Source organism: Nelumbo nucifera, chromosome 1 (assembly GCF_055504915.1).
Source record: "Nelumbo nucifera cultivar China Antique chromosome 1, China Antique-T2T, whole genome shotgun sequence".
In the NCBI taxonomy this organism is placed as follows: domain Eukaryota; kingdom Viridiplantae; phylum Streptophyta; class Magnoliopsida; order Proteales; family Nelumbonaceae; genus Nelumbo; species Nelumbo nucifera.
This window is the reverse complement of record NC_142649.1, coordinates 198,276,879-198,300,554: the sequence shown is the minus strand read 5'-3', so window position 1 is coordinate 198,300,554 and position 23,676 is coordinate 198,276,879. Positions and strand designations below refer to the sequence as shown.

General features: G+C 39.0%; 1 protein-coding gene across 19 annotated transcripts in view; it reads right to left on the bottom strand.

Annotated features, from left to right (window-relative positions):
• Nucleotides 1-214: 214 nt before the first annotated feature.
• MEE44 (Nucleotidyltransferase family protein) overlaps nt 215-23,676 on the bottom strand; it is a 56,164-nt gene continuing 32,702 nt past the window's right edge. For 4 of the 19 annotated variants that reach the window (XM_019198608.2, XM_088895803.1, XM_088895801.1 and 1 more), the window contains exons 13-20: nt 15,374-15,451; nt 15,176-15,260; nt 5,018-5,175; nt 4,817-4,889; nt 1,362-3,146; nt 1,162-1,229; nt 914-1,015; nt 215-833 (exon numbers count right to left, since the gene is read on the bottom strand). In XM_019198608.2, the coding sequence (XP_019054153.1) occupies nt 5,050-5,175; nt 15,176-15,260; nt 15,374-15,451 (289 nt within the window). In that variant the 3' untranslated portion in view covers nt 215-833; nt 914-1,015; nt 1,162-1,229; ... (1 more) ...; nt 4,817-4,889; nt 5,018-5,049. Of the gene's footprint in view, nt 834-913; nt 1,016-1,161; nt 1,230-1,361; nt 3,147-4,816; nt 4,890-5,017; nt 5,176-15,175; nt 15,261-15,373; nt 15,452-23,676 lie in introns of those variants that run through there. The other 15 variants (XM_010265986.3, XM_088895797.1, XM_010265988.3 and 12 more) reach the window with 15 other exon arrangements.

Sequence of the window (23,676 nt, the reverse complement as noted above, 5' to 3'; positions counted from 1 at the left end):
TTAGGGTTTAGATCTAAAAATCAGAGGTGATAGGACACATGTCCTCCAACATCGTAGGAGCCGATTATTGCCCCAAAGTCAGGTTTATATTTTTAAACCCTAACTCAAACTTCAACTCGGCCCAACCCAACTGACCTTTTGGGTAAGCGGTTTTTTATTTATGATTTGAAACTTGCGATTCTATCCTCCTCTTTGTCCATATCCTGAATCCTGATGACATTAAAATTCAGCGAAATTAGATGACCCTAACCATCCAACCATTTCCAATTTGGTTGGGACGGCCCAATATTACATAATCTAACACATCCAGTCAAAACAGTGAACGAGAACATATTCTTCTTGGATGAATTAATGCTTAAAATTGATGTACTGCAGACCACATTACCTGAATAACTTAAGCATCAAAAGCCTTAATGTGCTTGTAAAACTGGCTTTTAATCTACCAATGCAATACAGCTTGTTCCTGCAGTCCACTGTAGATTGGTGGTCTATTCCTCATTTCATTGCCAAAGCGATGGTTTGCAGCATCAAGTATGTCAACCATCCAATTTCTGGTTCTTGTCTTGCACAGCTTCTGTCACGCTGCAGAAAATTACAAGGGGTTTCATGAGACCTCCACTTGTGCATAAAACAGGACCCCATATAGTTGGGATAAGGCATGGATGATGATGATACTGATGCCTCCACTTGTGCATCTTGGTTAAACGGGGGAGTTCCACTCATGGAATGGCTTCCCATTCCTTGCACCCACTCCACGCCCACAAGTTCACAACTGATTGATTGGCCCTGTTTCCCGTACCTTCTCAGTAACAAGAACAGTAAGAACCCTGCAGCTAAACATGCACAGCAAGGAAGCAACACTAAGCACTCAGGATAAATGCATGAAACTGCTAGAAGAGCTTGAATAGAATACCTTAAACACAGGCAATGCAATATACAGCAAAATGTAGAAAAGAAAAATGCTGACCATGCATGATTCACCATAAACTTTTGTAGCTTCTGTACATAGTCAAACCTAGAGACCGAAGGAAATAAGAAATATTTTAGGACACAAGATTGTAGGAAGAGGCAAGATAGACGAGTCATATGGTTGGTAAGTTCATGGGCACAGTTCTAATTTCTAACAAAAATATAGAAGTACTGATTGCAGGATGAAATTACATTGATTGTGATGCACTTTACAAGGATTATTCACCATAAACTTCTGTAGCTTCTGTACATAGTCAAACCTAGAGATTGAAGGAAACAAAAAATATTTTGAAGCAAAATAGACGAGTCATATGACTGGTAATAGTTCATGGGCACAGTTCAAATCTCTAACAAAAAATAACAAACAAGTACTGATTGCGGGATGAAATTACATTGAATGTGATGCACTTTACAAGGATGGTCTTGACAAGGACATGGCATCTGCTGAATAAAGAAGGCAAGGTGCAAGATGTGATTGCAACACATAAAAGCATAGTGCCACCTAACAGCTTGGTTCCAGTAACTGCAGGGCATCCAAATAGCAAGTGTCAAATGAAATAGTTGCCAGGATCATAATGCAAATTTAGTGAGTCAAGCTGCATTGTAAAACAGCGAAGGATAGAAAGAAACAATGCTCCAAGATATTAAGTTGCAAATGATCGCACAAAACACACAACTCCAATAGAAAAAAGAATATATATACTTACATAGTCATGCTCTTGCCATCAATATATAGTTATTACCACGGGAAAGAACTTGCTGGAGCAATCTTCAATCCATGTGCTACCTTGAATATTTTTTTATAAATAGTATATTGTATTGTATAAGTATAATTAATGAATCCAAAACCATGTTTAGCATATATACAAGCACACCCCCTTTATACATTAGAAGATGAGTTGAAGATGATATCCCCCCCCCCCCCTCATTTGCATCAGAACTGATCATAAAGGTATTTCAAAGTCCTTGAGGATTAAAACCCAGCTTACTAGAGTTCTTTCAATCTTTCCATCCACCAGAGAGTTCCCTCTATCAAACGTGGAATCCAAGCCCTCTCTACAATAATCTCTCCATAGTGATATTAGCATGGGGAGGCCCTTATTCCTTAAGGATTACCCAATTTCATTTGAAGAGCTGCAAGCAGTCAACACATATTTCACGAATACATTTGCACAGTGTAAGCAGTCAACACATATTTCATGAACGGTTTCCTCCATTCATCATAATGCAGTTGTAGTCAAAGGCCCCACCTGTATTAAATGGTTGTTACCAAGGACTTTGTCTTGAGGTTGGGGTATGGGCTAACCATATCCATTTGAATGGGAACACAACTTGAGATAGACCTGCAGACTCATAGAAGGATTGTATTAAAAAAATACTGTTTCTATCCTCCATCCCATCATGTGTAAGCTTTTCAAATCCTGTGCCTCAACTTGATTATTGTGTAAACTAGTCTTTCAGAAAAGCGGCCAGTGAATCCATTTACCAATCATTTACATTCCAAATCAAATGACCCACAATTTCATAGCACTGCTTTACTAGGCCTGTGTCAGGTTAAAAAGATGTGGAAATTCAAAATTAAGGGATCCTTCACCAACTCAACAATCACTGCAGAAATAAATTGGTCGCATTTACTCAGTTTATAATGCAATATTATTGAGAAATTCATCCCTTGTATGCATTATGCCTCCCCAAACACCTGCCCCATAAGTGTTGATAGTGCGGGGGCAGGAGGAAATCACAATCAAGAGAAGATCAGACTTATCCATAGGCATTTTTTCTGCACTATAATGTCATAGACACTATTCACCAAACGAAATGATCCAGGCCTACCCCTCTTCTGTCAGATATAATTGAAACAAGATGGTATTTCTCCTTGTCATTTGAACCATCCAAAAAAAAAATCTTCCATTTTTTAAGCATCTGCTACAAATACCACAAGAGAAGAGAGGTAGATTGAGAGATTGAAAATGGCACTTTTAATTTGCATCAGCTTACCAACTTTGGATAGATAAGTTTTCTTCCAGCCCACCAGTTTGTGTTGAAACATTTTCAGTAAGCAGGTCTCAAATCGCCTTAGATTTGTAATTTACTGCTAATGGGGGTCCCAGGAACATAGAAGCTTTCCACATCAACAACCAAGAATAGCAGCTATTCTTCAATCTTCACCACATCACCTACAGGTATGAGCCCAATCATTTGGAGGTTATTCCACTAAAAATGTCACCAGCAATTATTAGAATGTCAAACTTAATTGTATCTATGGACAACATAGTTTTGTTTCAAAAATGTATCCATGCACAAGAATAACTTTGTTAAGTATCTTGTCAAATTTATCAGGGACGAGAAGACAAGATGATATGGTTTCAAGAACCTTCTTTTTGGGTGGGGAAGGAAACTGTAAAAGGTGAAAGCATGGTTCATAATGTCCATATATTTCCTAATATTTCCACACAATATTTCTATTTCCATGGGTACTGACACGAAATATTACTAGAACTGACACATTCTCCGTTGAAAACTATAGCACCATGTGGAGTAGAAGAGATGGTATTATAACATAAATTGGTGACAATATTGTAAATATGTGGGGTAGTATTATTGTCTACCCAAAAGACATGATTAACACTTTGAACCAACAGAAATTCTTTCCAAACATGAAGTTAAATCTTAGTTCTTGCTTATGTAATAGACTATTTCTTGAACTCAATATATCATGTAGTTTGTAGGACAACTTCACAGCATCTTATTTTGTCCATCAACCTTAGTTTCTTAGCTTTGTTTGACAGTTCAGAATAAGATAATAATTTAAAAGGGTATATACCTATACTTCTTTTATCATTTCATAAAATATCAAATTAAATTTTCAGATATTTCACAATGCTTCCACTATGTCTATAATTGTTACAATATTTCTAAACATTTTTGGCATATTTCCTATACTTGAATGACTGATATTTCCTCCAACACCAACCTTTTAATAGAATTGGGAACACAAGGGAAGTACAAAAGTTTTTGAATGGGGATTTGAGAAGTAACATTGAGAGAAAGAAGTTCTACAAGTACAAAAGGAGATAAGGAGGAACATTTAAGAGGTCCCAAATAAGACTTCTATCATGGAACTGCAAGATTGAGAATCAAGATGAGGGAGAATAAGATAAATATTTTCATGATTCAAGATTTAAACAACAGACATTGATTATAGGGATGAGTTGTTGAGTTTGAATGGTATTGATATTTCGGCGATTGAACCAGCGGGTGGACATATAGATCCATAACATTTATTTCTTATGGCTCTTTTCAGGATTATACAGTACAAATGGTGTGATAAAAGTGATCTTTAGGTAGAATTACAAAAAGCATATAAAAGAAGGGAAAATTCCTAGTTTAGGAAGAAAGATAAGACTTTGTCAGAAGGTCCTTTGGGGTATTGGAATCTTGTAGTTGGTTATATTTATACTCAAAGTGTTACCCCAACAACTTTCACCTTCTGCAACTCTCTTCATCCTTTTTTCAATCAATAATCTCTCTTTATATTTTTTTAATAAAATTTCCTCATATTCATAAAACAAAATGTCTACTTTGTTAACAGAAGATATAGAACAAAACAGGCAGAAAATGGGGGAAGAAAACCAAGGGATTTGCATAATGACCACATCCCATAAGGCTTTGTTTTGATAGAAGTCAAGGTAGAAATGGAATTGATCCCCCCCCCACAAATTCTGCAAGTTTCCAATTCCAGATTTCATTCTATGGTCCACTTTCATAGTGGGATGCCATCTCAAAATTTCCAAGGGTCTGGTTGATCAAAATACAGCCTTCAAAAAATACCATAATTAAATTATACCTTCAAATGCACAGACGAAACTTCATGCTGATTTTGAGATGAAAGTTATTGGAAACTGCTGTGGAATTTTGACCTAAAATATGCAATAACTTAATCAGATTCTATATCTTTAAAAATTTTGCAGTGTCAGAAAAATAAAGGTCAAACTCTGAGCATCGAAATAGTTGTCAGAAAATACAATTTGGAGTAAAAAGTACATACCATATTTGAACTCCTTGGAAAACAGAATGTTCCTATGAAAGACCAAGACTTGGAATAATTTTGGGAAGTAATTTATATGACTGCCTAGTCCTTGAATCAGAATCACTAGGAAGGCACGTAAGCTCATTCTCCAGAGTAGAATAAGCATCTGCAAAAGCCTGCACCATTCACTATTTTAGAATATGACAAGAAATAAATAAAATAAAACAAAATGCAAGATCAATCTAAAATATTTTCTTCTCTTTTTGATATATTAATTGGCAATAAGCCCTTTATTTCATGTAGGCTAAAAGGCTGTCTATTGTCCACAGAGACAGGAGAATTGAATTGCATATGACATGATCCAGAAAAATGTACATGCATCGCACATACAACACAATTAGGTTCTCATTCCACTTCCTGTCTTCTGACACTAGGAAATTCAGTGGGGCCAATAGAGATTATTTTCTAAGCAAGTGGTCAGGCACCAGTAATTTATTTACCATTTGCTGGTAGTAAATAGCATTCACTAAAAAGAATTAAGGGAGGCAGATACCCCAAGCTACAAAGCTAAAATGATAAAGCATTTTCTAAACACTGGGGCCCAAATGTCCAAAAAGTAGGGGAGGCTAGAACCCCTGGGCAACAAACGCAGCCATATTACAGGACCTCCAAATAGATGAAACTTTTCATTATCCAACCAAATACAGATGAATCTTTCGCCTCATCATGGTGGGAGTAGCACATTTGCTGATGATAAGGAGTTAGGACGGAGCTCAAAGGGATTATGGTTTATTCCATTTGAGAAGATGGCCTTCTTTCGCTGGCTATGCCAGTATGCCCCTAGAAGGCTGCAGGTGTATGCAGCAGGGAAGAATTAAACTTAACTTTGATGGCTGATATCTTGGTAATCCAGGTGCATCAGGTGTGGGTAGTATGCGTATTGACCACCTTGGTAACATTGTCTTTAGTTTCACAGCAACAGCAATTGTCTTTAGTAGCCTATAATTCAGGTTGGAATAAATTGATAGTGAAGAGAAAATGCCAAGTGGTGATTGGATTAAAAAGATCCCAAGGACCTTTGGATGATATGTCAGTTCCTACTTGCTACTAAGAGAGCCAAAAGCACTGTCATCCAACCTGAATTGCCTGTTCAGGTGGATACCTAGATCAGCTAACAAATTCACCAATGCTTTTAGCAAGGGTAGGGTAAGAAGGGAAAATCTGTTACAGGGGGCACCTAGCCCAGGGTGAACTTGTAATATCAGCCTTGGCTGTTGTATTAGTTCCTTTACTTCAACGTTTTTGAAGTGTGAGGCATCCATGCTTTAATGAGATTATGGTTGTTGTTGATAAAAAAATAAAAAATAAAAACTTTAATGTCCATCAATACAAGGAATAACCAAGGTTCAAAGTATCGGAAATGCAAGGTGTACCGGAAAGACAATTTTAAGAGACGTATCGGGATACGCTTTGGATACGTATGGATACAGACAAAAAATTAAGATACGTATAAATATAGTAGAAAATTAAAATATATTACGAAGAATATTTACAAATTTTATATGATTGTAAATAAGTCATTTAAATGTAAAAAAAAAAACCATAATTTAATGGTTTATATAAAGTGTGACATATTAGGGCACAACTAGTAACCATTGAAAATTGATGGAATAACTAAAATTTAAAAAAAAACAAAAAAAACTAAAATGTGAATGTCAATTTTCAAAAAACAATATAATTAATCTTAATATTTATTAGTATATAAATTTTAATAATTAATTCCAGCATTTATTAATAAACATTTGTCACACATTAAGAAAAGTGAAAATTTACTTAAAATTAAAAATACTATGATCATAGCAAACAAATATATGTGGCTCATTGGCGAACTTGTGGTTGTTAAAATAAAGTGACCAAGGTTCAAATCTTGCTATAGCTAAACTTTGAAGTTTTTACACTAACAAAACAAAATTAATGAGAGGGGGTCATTAATTAAAGGAACTAATGAGAGAATTTGAATTAGACACGAAAATTCAAATTTAAATTTGCTTTGGAGTAATTGACTAATTAATGAAAGAGAAATTAGACTTAAATATAGGAGTAACAACATTAATGACGGATTTGGTATTAAATATTGACTAACGAAATTAATGATGAACCCAAATGATCAAATGTATTGAATTGTATCGAACTGTTTTGGGCCCATATCGGCCGATACAGATCCAAAACAACCCGATACATATCGGGTTGTTTATACACGTTCATGTATCGAGATCTTATCGGAACGATACATATCGGCCAATACGGCCCGATACGTTGCAATATTTTGAACCTTGGGAATAACAGTGAACCAGGCAAATATGTAGAATAATTTGTATTGTGCCTAGGCACATTAGGTGGTAGGGGTGATCATTGTGAATGATTCGATTAACACTAGTTAGGTCCTAGGTCTGAGATAAGTAAGAAGGAAAGAGGAAGAAGAAGAAGAAGAAGAAGAAGAAGAAGAAGAAGAAAGAGGAAAAGTCAATCCCTCTCAGCCGACCCACCTTATATTTATAATCTTTGTAGTAGACTACAAAAGACAAATCTATCCCTCATTAAGTATGAGACACAACTTAAACTCAAACATAATAGACAACTCAACCTTAATTAAATAGGCAAATGACCAAACTACCCTTGTACTGTCGATTTTAACACTCCCCCTCAAGATGGAGAGTATATATCATATAGTCCCAACTTGTTATATATGTAATCCACTCTTCCCCGACTCAACCCTTCTGTAAACAAATCTACCCACTGGTTTCCTGAACTCACATGAGCTATATTTATCACTCCATTGATCACCTTTTCTCTTACAAAGTGGCAATCAACTTCAATATGCTTTATTCTCTCATGAAAAACTGGATTAGAAGAAATGTGGACTGCAGCTTGAATATCATAGTACAACCTCATGGGTATGTCAACCAAGAACCCCATCTCCTACAAAAGATTTTATAACCACACTAGTTCACATGTAGTATGAGCCATGGCCCTATATTCAGCTTCAGCACTGCCTCTTGCTACCACAATTTGTTTCTTGCTCTTCCAAGTCACTAGATTGCCACCCAAGAAGTTACAATACCCTGTAGTGGGTCTCCTATTAGAAACATATCCGACCCAACCAACACCTATGCACCCCTATCTCAAGAGTTCCTCCACTCTTGTATAACAACCCATGACCCAGTGCTCCCTTCAAGTACCTAACAATTCTTAGAACAGCCTCTCAATGTGGAACTCGAGGATGTTGAACAAACTGACTCACCATACTTGTTGCAAATGATATATCTGGCCGAGTAATAGTCAAGTAGTTCAATTTACTCACCAACCTCCTATGCCTTCCAGGATCATGAAACTCTTCACCTGCATCAATACTCAATTTGACATTTGGTTCCATGGGTGTTTCAACTGATTTGGCACCCAACAACCTTGTTTCTTCAAGTTAATACCATGTCTTGACCTTGCAACTTCTATTCCCAAAAAATATTTCAGTTTACCCAAATCTTTTGTTTGGAAGTGATCATGTAGAAAGTTCTTCAACCTATCAATCCCATTGCTATCACTACCAGTCATGACAATGTCATCCACATACACCACTAACAAAATCTTCTTAGCTTCTGATTCATAACTGAACACAAAATGGTCTACCTAACACTATTTCATGCCAAAGTCCCTCACTACTTGACTAAATTTGCCAAACCACACAGATGGAGATTGTTTCAGCCCATAAATCGCCTTCTTGAGTCTGCAAACTTTACCATCCCCCCCCGAGTAACAAACCCTAGTGGTTGCTCCATATATACCTCAACAACATCACCATGTAAGAAGGCATTTTTTATGTCAAGCTGAAAGATTGGTCAATCATATATTACTGCTAAAGAAATCAACACCCGAACTGAACCAATCTTAGCTACAGGAGAGAATGTCTCCGTATAGTCAACACCAGACGACTGAGAATAGCCTTTAGCCACTAACCTATCTTTCAACCGTTCCACACTACAATCTGAAAAATACTTCACTGTGTATACCCACTTACATCCAACAACATACCAGGAGGGAGAGTGGTAAGCTCCCACGTATGATTGTGTGTCAGTGCAAACAATTCCTCTTCCATCTTGCCACCACCTTGGAGAGGTAATGGCTTCTTAGACATTCTTAGGAATGGAAACAAATGATAACAGAGATATAAATTGTTGTTGGGAAGTAGAAAGGCGAGCAACAAAAACATAATGGGAAATATGATGAGATGTACAACTACGTTTACCTTTCCGCAATGCAATAGAAAGATCAAGGTCATAAGGAGATACAACTGCAGAATCTGTCAATGAGGGCTAAACTAGAGGAGGGGCCGGTACCCTTTTGTGAGTATACACATGTGTGATTGGTGGTCTTTTAGTATTAACCTGCATTGGAGAAGACGACGACTGAGACACAACAAGAACCATAGGAAGGGGGTCCTCAACGTAGAACTGGAAGAGGAAACACAGGAGCAAGAGGAACATCAAAATTAGAAAAGAATGAAACAAACTCAAAGAAAGTGACATCAGAACACACAAACGAGCGATGAGAGCTAGAGTTGTAACACTTATACCCTTTCTGGTTCTAGAATAGGCAAGAAAGATGCATTTTGTAGCACATCCATCTAGCTTGTCTAGTCCAGACCCTAAATTCTGAACAAAACAAACACAACCAAAGACTTTGGGAGTAAGAGGGAATGAAAAGAGTAGGGAACAAGACTGAGAAAAGGTACTGATGTAAGGACAGCATCACTCCAAAAACGCTTTGGAACATTCATATCAAGCATAATAGACGCAGTTTCAAGTAAGTGTCAATTCTTCCATTCAGCCATGCCATTTTGTTGTGGGGTATGAGAATAAGAAGTTCGGTGAATTACCTCGTGGTGCTCTAAGTATTGCTGAAATGGTGTTGAGGTGTATTCTTTTTTTTTTTTTTGAAGAAAAAGTTAACTTTATTCGAAGAAAAGAAAGGTACATGAGGAGATGTACACAGCAATTAAGCACTTAGAAAGTTACATAAGCAAAAAACTATCACTGAAAAGGGAATCCCTGTGAGCGCCAGATTGTTGAGGTGTATTCTTTTGCATTATCCAAGTGAAGAATTTTAATATGAACACCAAATTGGGTACGAATTTCAGCATGAAACTTTTGGAAAATAGAGAACAATTCACTTATGTCTTTCATAAGATAAAAGCCATGTCATCCTTGAATAATCATCAACAAAAATTACAAAGTACTTGTAGCCATTGTATGACTACTTTATTTGGACCCCAAACATCCAAATGAACTAGAGAAAAAGGACTCGAAACACAACTATCAACTCTAGGACTAAAAGAGACTATGATTTTTCCCAAGCTTACATGACTCACAATCCAATAATGAAAGATGATTTAAAGATGGAACCAATAATATTAGGGCCTTGAGCAACAGATGACCAAGTCTGTAGTGCCATTGGAGAGGAATAAGAAAAGAAGACTGAAAATCTACTTTCGGACCACCACCACCATCAAGGTAATACAATCCACCTGCCTCATGCCCTCCACCAATCTTCATCCCCATCTTGAGATCTTGAAACACACAAGAAGAGGGATAAAAGGTTATAGAACAATTAAATGACTTGGTTAATCTACTAACAGACATAAGGTTAAAGGGAAATTTGGGTACGTATAAGACAGAGGATAAAGATAAAGAAGTGAGATCAACATCACCAACACCACAAATGGGAGAAGTAAAACCATTAGCAAGGGTAACTGTTTGGGGCGTGGAAAACTGAGAAAGTGAAGAAAACACACCTAGAGTCCCAACCCACTCATATGATCAAAGGCTCCAGAGTCAATAATCCAATACGAGGGTTAGGATGCCAAGCAAGCCATACTTGAATGTGCAAGAGTAGTTGTGTTCTACTAAGAGGATGTCTGAAGAAACTTCTCATACTCCTCATGTGGGACACTCACCATTTCCTTCTCAAAAACACCTGTAGATGTGGAGGGTGTCTGATCAACCTGCTAGTTCTCACTAACTATACCACCACCACTAGTCACAACATGATTGGCTCAAGTGTTGGGTGGACCATGTAAGTCATAACAAAAGTTAACAATATGCCCCTCCAATCCACAATATGTGCACCTTCTAGGACCAGTACTCCGTCATCTACCATGACCTCCCCATGAATCTCGACTTCCATTGCGACCACCAGTACGATTGAACATAGGACAACCTCAGGTCCCTAGAAATCCACGACCACCTCCACTACCTCTATTTCCACGACCTCCCCCTCTCACCATCACAAAACCAGACCTGTCCGAGAGAGTGGAATGCACCATAGGTTCAATAGAAATCCTCCGAAGTCGGGCAAACACCTCCTCAAGAGAGGGGAGGGCAGATCCGCCTAATATTTGTGCTCGAACAGGTTAATATTCAGATTTTAAACCCACTAATAACCTTGTCACATCAAGTTGTTCTCGTTGTTGCTGCTGAATTTTAACATCCGAAGTCAAAGGGTGATATACAATAAGCTCATTACAGATATTTCTCATGCTTGCATAGTACTCTTCTAGACTTTGATTTCCCTGCTTTATGTTAAAGTGATCTTAATAAAGTTGGTACACTCTGGTAGTGTTATCTTGGCCATAATAAAGTTCTTAGCATGGCCCCAAATCTCCTTAGCTATATCCAAGAACATAAAATTCACACTAATTTTAGGCTCCATGTTATTCCACAACCAAGTTATAATTTGTGCATCTTCCTATTCCCACTCACTAAACCCTGGAGAGTCAAAAGAGGATTTCTCCTCCCTGACATGTTTCACCTTCTTCTTGGCTCTCAAGAACACATTCACTGATTTAGCCCATGGCACATAGTTCTCACCATTTAATTTGATAGAGATCACTTGAACATTCAGGTAATCGGGGGAAATCACAACACTAGTTTTATTATCAGTACCCTCTCCAGATGTCGCCATTATAACAAAATCAACTACAAGAGACATAAGTCATCCTTCACTATTCAGCACTACACCACACACCACACAATAAAACACTGTTGTTACGACACTGCTGCTGTCATAGGTTCAGCACCAGAAAACCCTACTGTTACCACACATATTCAGACATAAAAAAGAGAGAAAACAGTCCATACGCATACCTATCAATCAACACTGCCACATGGATGAAATCCAGTCCAAAAGAGAGAGAGCACACTACACTATCAGCTGACTAGAGAGTTCTGTTCACACCTGTCCACAACCATCCCTCTTCGAGTTATCGATTAGAGAGTTTCTAGCAAACCACCATAATGACCACCACCACAGCAATTGGAGGCACAGTTACCTCCAAGAAGGAAAAACGACCACTCCTTTTTGGTCCCTTATCGATCCTCCAATTAGTTTGGGCGTTATTTCAAAAAGAAGTTCTAATATGGCAATCCTAGGAGGAAGGAAAGAAGAAAAAAAACTGAGTTTAAGACTGATTTTCTAGTGCTCTGATACCATGTGAATGATTCGACTAACACTGGTTCAGTCCTAGGTCTGAGATAAGTAAGAAGGAAAAAAGAAGAAGAAGAAGAGAAAGAAGAGAGGAGAAGAAGAAAGGGTTCTAGCAAACCACCACAGCAATTGGAGGCATAGTTACCTCCAAGAAGGAAAAACGACCACTCCTTTTTGGTCCCTTATTGATCCTCCAATTAGTTTGGGAGTTATTTCAAAAAGAAGTTCTAATATGGCAATCCTAGGAGGAAGGAAAGAAGAAAAAACACAGAGTTTAAGACTGATTTTCTAGTGCTCTGATACCATGTCAATGATTTGACTAACACTAGTACAGTCCTAGAAGAAGAAGAAGAAGAGAGAAGAGAGGAGAAGAAGAAAGGTTTCGGTCCGAAAAGAGGAAAAGTCAATCCCTCTCAGCAGACCCACCTTATATTTATAATCTTTGTATTAGACTACAAAAGACAAATCTGTCCCACATTAAGTATAGGACACACAACTTAAACTCACACAAAATAGACAACTCAACTTTAATTAAATAGACAAATGACCAAACTACCCTTGTGCTGTCGATTCTAACAATCATTTTAACCCGGGCCTGGAATTTGTGGGCCTGAATCGGGCTAGGCTGAAATGGTCACCCCTACCACCTAGTGTGCCTAGGCACATGCCTCAGCTACAATACAAGGCAACCCATGTGCAAGACTTTGTAAGTTTGCTTTTCTGGTTACCATTATATATATTCATATGTACTTTGTAATGGTTATTAACTTCTAATTAACCTTTTATTGTCACATCCCATTAGTAATGTTCTATTAACTTTTAAAAGAAATAAAAACAAAGATCTCTTGAATACCTAAATCCCTAGCTGTTGCAGATGGGATCTCAGGTAGCAAATTTTCAACTAAAGCAGCAACCGGAGTATTTTGATCTTCTTAATGTCTTCCTGAATTTATGTCTTCGATGTAGTTGCATACTTGCCTTGTGCCATTATGATGGTTTTGTGCTTTTTATTAGATAGAGAACCTAGATTTCCATATTCTTATATGTCGAAAGCTTCTTCAATGATCTACTCAACATTCCAAGACCAAGTCATTTATGCAAGTTATGGCCAATTTATGGACTAGACTAGACTTGTTCATGGGCCAGGCCTAGTTCAAGCTAGGCTTTGCCTCTTTATAAACAAAAAATGACTAGGCCCGAGCCCAAACCCGATCCTATATAAAGCCCAAATCCCAACCTGAACAGAAATTTTATAATATATTAATTATATACTGTTAATAATATATTATATATTATATAATATTCTATATTATAATTTATAGAATATTATATGATACATTTTTGCTACTAATAATATTATTACGTAATATTATATAATATATATTATTTTGGGGTTTTTATAGACTCCTCCACCTCATAAATTGTTATAGGTTTGTATAACTAGGAAAAGTGATAGGTGGGAGAATCTATCACAATACAAGGGGGGTACTATAGCAATAGATGGGAGTTTGGGACAAGATACTCAGAAAACCAATAAGAATTTGTAAGGGGGAGCAAACCATAAATTTCCTTATTACTTTTATTATATATATAACATTATCGGGCCAGCCTCAAGCTCAAGCTGAGCTTATTTGGGAGAAAGGCCAAGCCTGACCCGAGAAATAGTCAAGCCTGGTGCTTGGAGCCTGAGCCAGCAGGCTTAAAAATTTGTCCAAGCCCAATATAGAACAGGCCGAACGAGGCCACCTCGTCGGGCTACCCAGCCCATGAATAGGTCTAGACTGGACATGTGTTTGTTGGGTAGCCACACCATCATCACTACTTAAGGAGTATTTTAACCATATATAATTTCCTTACGTACTTAGATTAGATAATTGGTTGGGTTTGATTCCTTAGATATAGATTACATGTTAGTTTTTTTTTCACAAATAGAAGTTACCAAGAACTGTAAGCAAGTCTTTTATTATTGAAAGAAATATTTGCATCTTGGCATTGAATGATTCAAGAATTCTTGGGATTTCTTAGATTAGTATTTAGTACCATGCAAGAGGTTTTCCTTTGGTTTACCTCAAAGAAACCTATGCTTAGATGGTGTTCAAAACAATTCTGCTTTATCTTTCAAGTTAATAGCAAAGAGTGAATTTTCCCACTATACTCATACACCACTCTTTATCAGCTACTTTCATCTAATGAGCCATTTCTTTTCTTTTGTTTCTCAATACATAGATTGCCCAATTTAAGATATCTTCTAGGTGAAATCCACTAGCAACCATTCAAATTTTACAAAACTACTTGCATTCCTTTTGCATAATAAGTAATATGACCAAATTCTAACATTTTTTCAAGGAAAACATGTAGGATTTTCTTTTGTAAATAATACATGTCAAATTTTTTTTCCATCATGTCTTGTATATTTTCTTCTCCTTCCAAACATTTTCTATTAGTGTATCTGTTCAAATAAATATTAACTATCACACAAGTTATTAATCTCATAAACGCAAAACCAAGTGGTCCCTTCAGTGAACTAGTTTAACACCCAAATCATAAATTTTTCATTAGCAAGTAGTCTCACTCATGAATTTCAAAACCGTGGTCACCATGAATCAAATACATAAATTCAACAAGATGGATTAAGCAAACCTTGATGCACTGATGTATGCGAAAACAGTTCCTCCCAACATTATTTGTTGGGAAAAGTGGATCATCAATGTGAATTGGGTCAATACTGCAAAGTCAGAATCAGAAAATGAATATTCAAAAGATAGGGCAGTAGAAGCATCTTAGTGTAAATATGTAAATGTTGTAAACATGATCCAAAAAAGAGTAAGAAATCATCACCAATGTCCTCTTTCCCTATTTACATAAATTCCACTTCCTTGAATTGAGATACGCATTTGACGTGGATCAAATACATTTCTGGACAAACCACACATTATTAGATAAGCAGCAGGAATAATATTAGTTGGGACAAATCACCATGAGGACCATATCTGTAAAACTCAAAAAATCTTACCATGACAACATGGCTTGAAAAATATGACCATCAAGACTGTCAATACATACATACAATGTGTATGTATAGATAGATAGATACTCACACACACATAATGTATTCTGTCAGCATCTTTCAAGACTGGCAAGAAACAGTTGAAAAGATTCTAAATAGGTGCGTAAGCCAGGTGCCCAACTTGGGCAGGGCCCATTGAAATTTTTTTTGATGAATAATAATAAGTTTATTGATTCAGAAGCAAATTAGAGTGAGTTCATACATCATCCCAACAAGAGGCGCGAGCTGCAGCCCCTCCTTGAAACTTACAAGTAAACTAGGAAAGAAAACAAGAATCACAACTGAGCCCAAAATAATTCTTCCCTATTTACCCCTTGCTTAGCTAACACATCTGACAAGGTATTTGCTGATCTCCCCACCCACTGTACAGTGACCAACATATTCCTTGTCAACCAACTAAATTTCTTCATTTCATTCTTGTATCGCCACATAGCCTCTTCAAAATTTTTCAACCAACCCACCACCACTTTGGAATCCCCCTCGATTATTAGGTGTTGTACCCCCAGCTGGTTTGCAAATTGGACCCCTTGTACAACAGCTAAAAGTTCTACCCTGATGGAATTCCCAATTCCCAAGGGACCTGAATAGAGCAACAAAATCTCTCCCTTCTCATTTCTCAAAACACCCCCCACTCCGGATAATCCTGGATTACCCATGCTGCTTCCATCAAAGTTCAACTTTATTGAGCCTTCGGGTGGAGGAGACCAGCTTGTAATTGATTTGTCCTTTAGAGATGAACACCTTGCTACTGTTGACCAATTTCTCCAAATGTCATTAAAGGAGAATTGATGAAAGATTTCCAAGGTCTTCAGCCAATGTATTGCCCTGTTTTAACACACAGTCTTTCAAATCTTGGTTGTTCCTTTCCTTATCTTGAAAAATTCTGAGATTCCTTTCTTCCCAAAGAGTCCAAGTCAAGGCAGCACGAGCACATCTCCACATAATTCTCCCTATTTTTATAGGCCAATAAAAGGTAGAATGGTTGAAGAGCATGTGAACTTCTACTGGTAGACTCCAACTACCCCCAAACAACAAAAGTAGCCAAGCCCAAAGGTCTGCAAAAAAGGGACAAGATACTAATAGATGGTAACAATCCTCACCGTGAGCTCTACAGAGGATACACCAATTAGGAGAAATACAGAGAAAAGGTCTTCTCTTTTGTAGGTTGTCTAAAGTGTTTACTTTCCCATGGAAAACTTCCCAACAAAAAGCCATAATTTTTGGGGGAACTAGCCTACACCAAATTTCTTTTGACGGAAAGGGTTGGTGAGTAGAAGTTGAGAGATGGACTTGAAGAAAGAAGCACAAGTGAAGGTTCCATTGGGTCTAGGAGTCCAAACCCTCTTATCTGGCTTGGAGGGATCCAAACAAACCTGATTAGGACAACCAAGCAAAATAGAAAGAGACTCAATTTCAGCATCCCTAAGTCCTCTACGAAACCCAAAATCCCAAGTAGGATCTAAGGGTGTTCCCAAAGGTGAGACAAATTTTGAGACCACCTCTTTTTTGTACAAAGAAATAGAAAAAAGCGAAGGGAACGAATCCTTTAACGGTGAGTCTCCTACCCAAATATCCTCCCAAAAAAGGATAGAGTTGCCAGAACAAACTTCATACCTGATAAAATTGAGGAATTGAGGAAGGGTGTTGTGAATAGCCTTCCAAGGTGCTGCTAGGTTAGCTTGCCTCGATACACCAACATCCCATCCATTCTCTGACCTCCCATGAATGCTTCCCACCACCTCATGCCACAATCTCTCTCTTTCCAAAGGCCATCTCCACAACCATTTCCCTAACAGAGCTTGATTCTTTCTAGTTACCCTCCCAATTCCCAAACCCCCCTCTTCTTTACTTCTGCACACAATTTCCCAATTAACCAAGTGATCCTTTTTTTCTTGTCCCGGCTCCCATAAGAAGTCTCTCATCAACTTCTCCAGTTTCCTAGCTTCCCTAACTAGTATCCTAAAGACAAACAAATAATAGGTAGGTAAGTTAGCCAAGGTAGCTCTAATTAGGGTAATTCTCCCTCCTAAAGAGATATAGTTCCTCTTCCATGAGACTAATCTCTTCTCAAACTTTTCTAACACCGAGGTCCAAAATCTACTCTCCCTAGGATTTTCCCCTAAAGGAAGTCCTAAATATGACATAGGCCAAGCAAAGGTGGAACACTCAAGACACTCCGCAATAGCCTCGACCTCCCCTACCTCCAAATTTATACCTGCTATGCAGCTCTTTTCCAGATTTTTTCTCAAATTAGAGACACTTTCAAATCCTTTTATTAGCTCCTTTAGGTTTGCTACCATTTCACTAAGACCTCCTTCACAAAAAATCATTAGGTCGTCTGCAAACTGAAGGTGGGTGACGGGGACTTGGTGTCTCCCTATTCTCCAACCCCTAATGGCATCTTCGCTGTCAGCCTTAGTAATGATCCTACTAATCACATCAGCTACTAAGGTAAAAAAGAAGGGTGAAAGTGGATCCCCTTGCCTGACACCCCTGCAAGCTGGAAAAAAGTCCCTCACCGTACCATTTACCAGAATAGAGTAGTGACAAGTAATGATACACCCAAAAATCCAACTACACCACTTGTCCCCAAATCCACCATTTCGCATAACCTCTAATAGAAACTTCCAATCCACCAAATCATAGGCCTTTTCAAGATCCAATTTACAAATGAATCCTTTCTTACTAGACCTTTTCATTTCCTCCACGCACTCATTCGCAATTAAGATCTGATCTGTCATTTGTCGCCCTTGAATGAAAGCCCCCTGGGTTTCACTAATGATGGGAGGGAGGATTGTTTTGATCCTCAATGAGAGCATTTTAGCCAGAATTTTATAGATGCTTGTCACCAGACTAATAGGCCTATAATCTTTTGGGTGGTTGGCATCATTCTTCTTAGGTATCAAGACCAAAAAGGTGGCATTAATTCCAGGGCTTATGGTGTGATTGTCTGCAAATTCCTTAAAGACTTCAGCTAGATCCTCTTTCAACACCTCCCAACAGTCTTGATAAAAACCCATTGTAAAGCCATCTGGACCCGGAGCCTTGGATCTATCCATTAGAAAGATAGCTTTCTTATCTCTTCTTCCTCGAAATCCCTTTCCAGCCACCTTGCCACTCCTTCATCAATTCTTGGCCAATCCACCCTTTCCATGACTGTTCTCTCACTCAAAGGCCTTCTATAAATCGACTTGAAGTGGTCCACAAATTTTCTGGCTATGTCATCCTGGTTGTTAATCACCTCCTCTCCTATCTCTAGCTTGGTCACAAAATTCTTTCTTCGTCTCCCATTTGCCAAATCATGGAAGAATCTAGTGTTCCCATTGCCTTCCTTAATCCACTTGTGTCTAGATTTTTGTCTCCATCTGATTTCTTCCCTCAATAACACTTCTTCCAAATCCTTTTTTAAGTGTCTCCTTAACACTCTGTCCTCCTCGGTCAGCCCATTGTGAGATTCCTTTACATCCAAATTCTCTATTCGAGAGATTAGGCCCAATTTTTGCTCCTCAATTCTACCAAACTTATCTCTATTCCACTCTTTTATTTTGGCTCTCAACCTTTTTAATTTCTTATGGAACTTGATCCCCTTCCATCTTACCCCCCTCTCCTCCTCACCCCACCACTCCTTCACTTTTTTCACAAAATCTGGATGGGTAAGCCACATATTTTCAAATCTAAAAGGTTTGGGTCCTATAGGAAAAGACTCGGTTCCTATTTGGATAGGACAATGATCGGAGGTGACCCTGGGTAACGCCCTAGCAACCAAGTTTTCCAAACTATTCTCCCAGGCAAGGTTAAATAAGAATCTATCCAACTTCGAGCACAAAGGGGTTTCCTGAATAACTGGCTTGCAGCAGATTATCAGTTCACAATCTTCAATAAAACCATTAAATTTCCTCATGCTTGTTGAGATTACCTGTTGGGGATTACTGGTTTCATCAGAGAATCTAATGACGTTAAAATCCCCGCCCAGGCACCAAGGACCATCCCATAGCCCCTTGATTGCATATAGTTCCTCCCACATCTCATTCCTCTCTCTATAGGAATTAGGGCCATAAACATTGGTTAAGACCCATACACACCCATTTTCTACATTCTTGCACTTAATGGAAACTGAGAATCTGCCTATCAATTCTTCCACTACTTCCACCACATCCTCCCTCCACAGTGTTACAATCCCCCCCGAGGCTCCCCAAGAAGGAGACGAGCTCCAACCTAAACCTCTAAACCTCCAAAAACTCCTCACCCATCTCCCATCTAATTCCATCAGTTTGGATTCTTGTAACAGCACAATATCAGGTTTTTCCCTTCGGAGTAGGTCTTTGATCGCCCTTCTCTTCCTTGCACGCCCTAACCCTCTTACATTCCAGCTAATAATTTTCATTGAGACAAAATAGCAAAGGAACCCAATAAGAGGCCATATTCTCCTCATTTTAGGCCCTTCCTCCTATCCCCTCTACCACTGAATTCTAAATCCCCCTCAATGTCTGAATTAGCCTTTCCACTTCAGATCTTTTTTTCTTATTTGTTCCTCTTTTCCCGCCCTTCCCAATACAGCAATCATCCTTTTTCTTTCCTCCATCCTTTCCAACCAATGTTTGAGAAATAATTTTACCCTACTCACACTTATTTTGGCTACAGCATCTTTCTACGAGTCCTTCCTTTTTCTTTTGTTCCTCCATCATTGTACAGATCAACTCCCAAATTCTATCTGCCTCCCCCTTACTACTTCCTTCCAACACCCTCTCTCCTCCTTCCACTATCACCCTCTCTCTTGCATCAGAACCTCCTGGATGAGAAGTTGGGATATCTGTTACAAGCATAGCAAACAAGTCAGTACCTAAAACAGAATTGACACCCATACCTGATAGAACGGGGGTAGGACTAGAAACACTGGAAATGACTTGCTGACAGGTGACAAATGGTTTTAAAGCCTTTCCCCTTTTTGGACAAGGTTGTGAAGTAGACATGGTGAAAGAATCACTTCCTGACGACCTACCCACTTGGAAAACCCTTCTCTGTGTTTCCGACACTGGAATACCCGCATCCATCCTCACGGCCAATTCTTGTCCCTCTCCACCAACATCCTGTAATTCATTAGACTCAGGGTCAGCTCCCTCAACGAAGGGAGAAGTTTTCACAGCTTTAGAACCATTTTCTTCACCATTTCTAGTCTTCCCGCCACCTGCCTCTTCAATCTCTTCCTCTAAAAACAACAGCTCTGTATGCAAACTTTCTAATTCAAGAAAATCATTGTTGCTTTTCGGAGGCAGACTTCCCAGACTTGGCGTTTCATCTCTATCAGAATCGTCATTGCTGTTTTGTTCACTCAACCAATCTTCAAGCCCTGTTCTGTTTTCAACACTAGGCTTCAGGTAACTCGGGTTGCGCCTATCTGGTGAGAGACGGTTCGCCAGGTTGGATGGGACCCACTGTAGAGAGCCTCGAGACTGCGAGCCTTGAGATTTTTTTGCGCATGATCTGTTCGATCGAGAGGAGGGGTTTGGGGTTGAAGAAGATAGACGCTTTATCTCGTCTATCAGCTCATCCCTCCTCCCAGTCACGTGCTTACTTAACGTGTCCCTCGGCCCATCTGTCTTGTAATGGGCCTTGGGCTCAAGACTATAGGAGATCAACTTTAAGGCCTTTATTTGAGATGCCTTCTTCGGCTCACCATAAAAGAGATCCACTCGATTGGGCCCTTCTTTTCGTCCCATGTGACCACTTAAAGAGTCACGCCCCCCTGTTTTAATGGTCGAACCAACAACCTTCCCTGTCTGAGGTTGCTGGTTCAGCCCTCTCCCTTTCGACACTAGAAAATTTTTGTCTGTTTCCCTGACACCACCTGCGCAAATGATCTGCCATTTGTCATAACCTTTTCTTGCTTTCTCCAGGTTTGACCTTCCAACTGCCCCAAAGCTTTTTGGCTTCCCAGAATTTGTTGGCCCTTAGTGAAACATCCCTTCCCATTTGAATTACCCAATCTCACAAGTCCATGTAGTGCTTCTTCCTCCTCCCCTCCTACCATACGAGCCTCCTTCCACAGCCCTACTTCAATGGAGGAAGCTAACCACACAGAGACAAAGCTCCCCTCTGTTCGTACCTCTACCTTTCGTGGAATTTCTTCTGGCTTCACACCACTTAGCAGGATTGCTACTGAATAGAGATCGCCCCAGAAAGCACCTTTCAAGATTCCTCCACACAACACAGCTATAGACTCTGCTATTTCTTGTTTCCATAGATGGAATGGCAAGCCTATTACACGCACCACCACACCATCTTCGACAAAAAAATCCTTGGAGTTGGATGTTGGATTCCATTTGAAGACTGTGAATGATCCGAACTCAGCCTGAACATTGATAGCTGATATTTCCAAATCATTCTCTATTGGATCTAGGATGGCTTTACAGTTATCGAAGGGGGTTACTATGAAAACACTCTTCAACTTCAACCTGGTTGCCAGTAAGTCAGCTACCCTCCTCCAATCATAAACCTTTTCCTTGGCTTGTATCACAAACTTACTATCCCACTCCTCTCTCTCTAGACCTCCCACCATTCTGCAATGGCCTTTTGTTTTTGCCATGACCACTGGCCCTTGTTCTACCCTGCTGGTGCTGAGATATGCCTTCTCCTCCCTTATGGAGGCTTTTTTCCAATTTGCTACTCTTTGAGCAACCAGTCAACTTCCCCCCAACCTTGGTTCTGTTTTCTTGCTGGTAGACACACCAGTTGCCTTTGTCCCTTACCAAAAAATTCAGCCAAAGCTATGAAGAACCCCTTTCTATTCCTCTTACATTCAACAACATATCTTCTCCCTTCTAGTGTACTAAAATCCTGCCAGTTTATCTGCTTACCTTTTGAACAGGCTCCAGCTATGAACTCTCTTAGCCACTCGATCACTTCTAATCCTTCCAGCAATATTGTACCCTTTTTCGCTTCCCTTACCTTCAGGCTTATCTTCCCCTTGATTCTCATCTCTTCGAACAAGAGATTTTTTGCTTCTATCTTCAAGGATCTCCTCCACTGACTTGCCTGCACGAACTCCATCCGGCGTTTTAGGGCCCATTGAAATTTTGGCAAATTCTCAACCCAAACCCACCATTGAAATGTTGACAAGATTAACAAGAAGCATGGGCACTGCTTTGTTGAGCTATTAGGAGCCCGTCAGCAAGGGAACTTACCAAGGGCTGAACTCCTTTCTCTTCTTCATGATCTGATGCTTGCTTTCCCTTCAGGTCGGACTGGTTTACCTGTTTAAGGGGATTGTAGAGTGATGGTTGCTCTGATGTCAACTAGAACAGAAGGCCCATGTTCCCTTAGATATCATATTGGAGAAGTTAAGGCATTGTCATCTAGGTTGAATAGCTCATCCAAATGGTCAATAACCTGTGTTAGAATGAGGATCCCAGGTCTTGTACACAAACTAGAGGCTGAACGTAGTGCTTTTATTTCCATTTCCAGTGTTTCAATGATTAGTTATGCTGGTATGGTTCCCAGATACCTCTACATGTGTGTTGTATTGTGCTGGACGCTTCAAGTTTTAGTGAATTTCTTTTTTATCATTAACTCAGCAGATTCTTTATTGATTTGCAATAAAAAATGGGTGAAATATAAGCATGCCAAGCACCCCCAAAATATTTTAGGCTAGTTGAGTTGAGTAACCCATTAGTATCCTTTTTCCTTTAGTGTAAATTTCATGTCCTACACTTTATCCATGTCCTAACTGTATCTGGATCACACATATGCTGTGTACATGATAATGAAATAAAAAACATCAAGAACTGCATATGATGACAAAACTCATGGTCCAAAGCAAATATTTAGATCATGTGCCATTCTGCAGTTGTGTTCACAAGGGATAATCTAGGAGAAGGTATGTGAAGCTCTAACTGGTGTATCCTTTGGATCAGGCCTATTCCTTCTCAACAGTCTTTCCCTGTTAAGGCAGTTTGGTGCATGCCTATTCCCCCTAAGGTTGTGGTCTTTTTCTGGGAAGTGTTCTATGGGAAAACAAAAGAGAAGACTGTCCCTTTGTATCTCACCCAACTGATGTATCCTTTGTAAGTCCCATGGT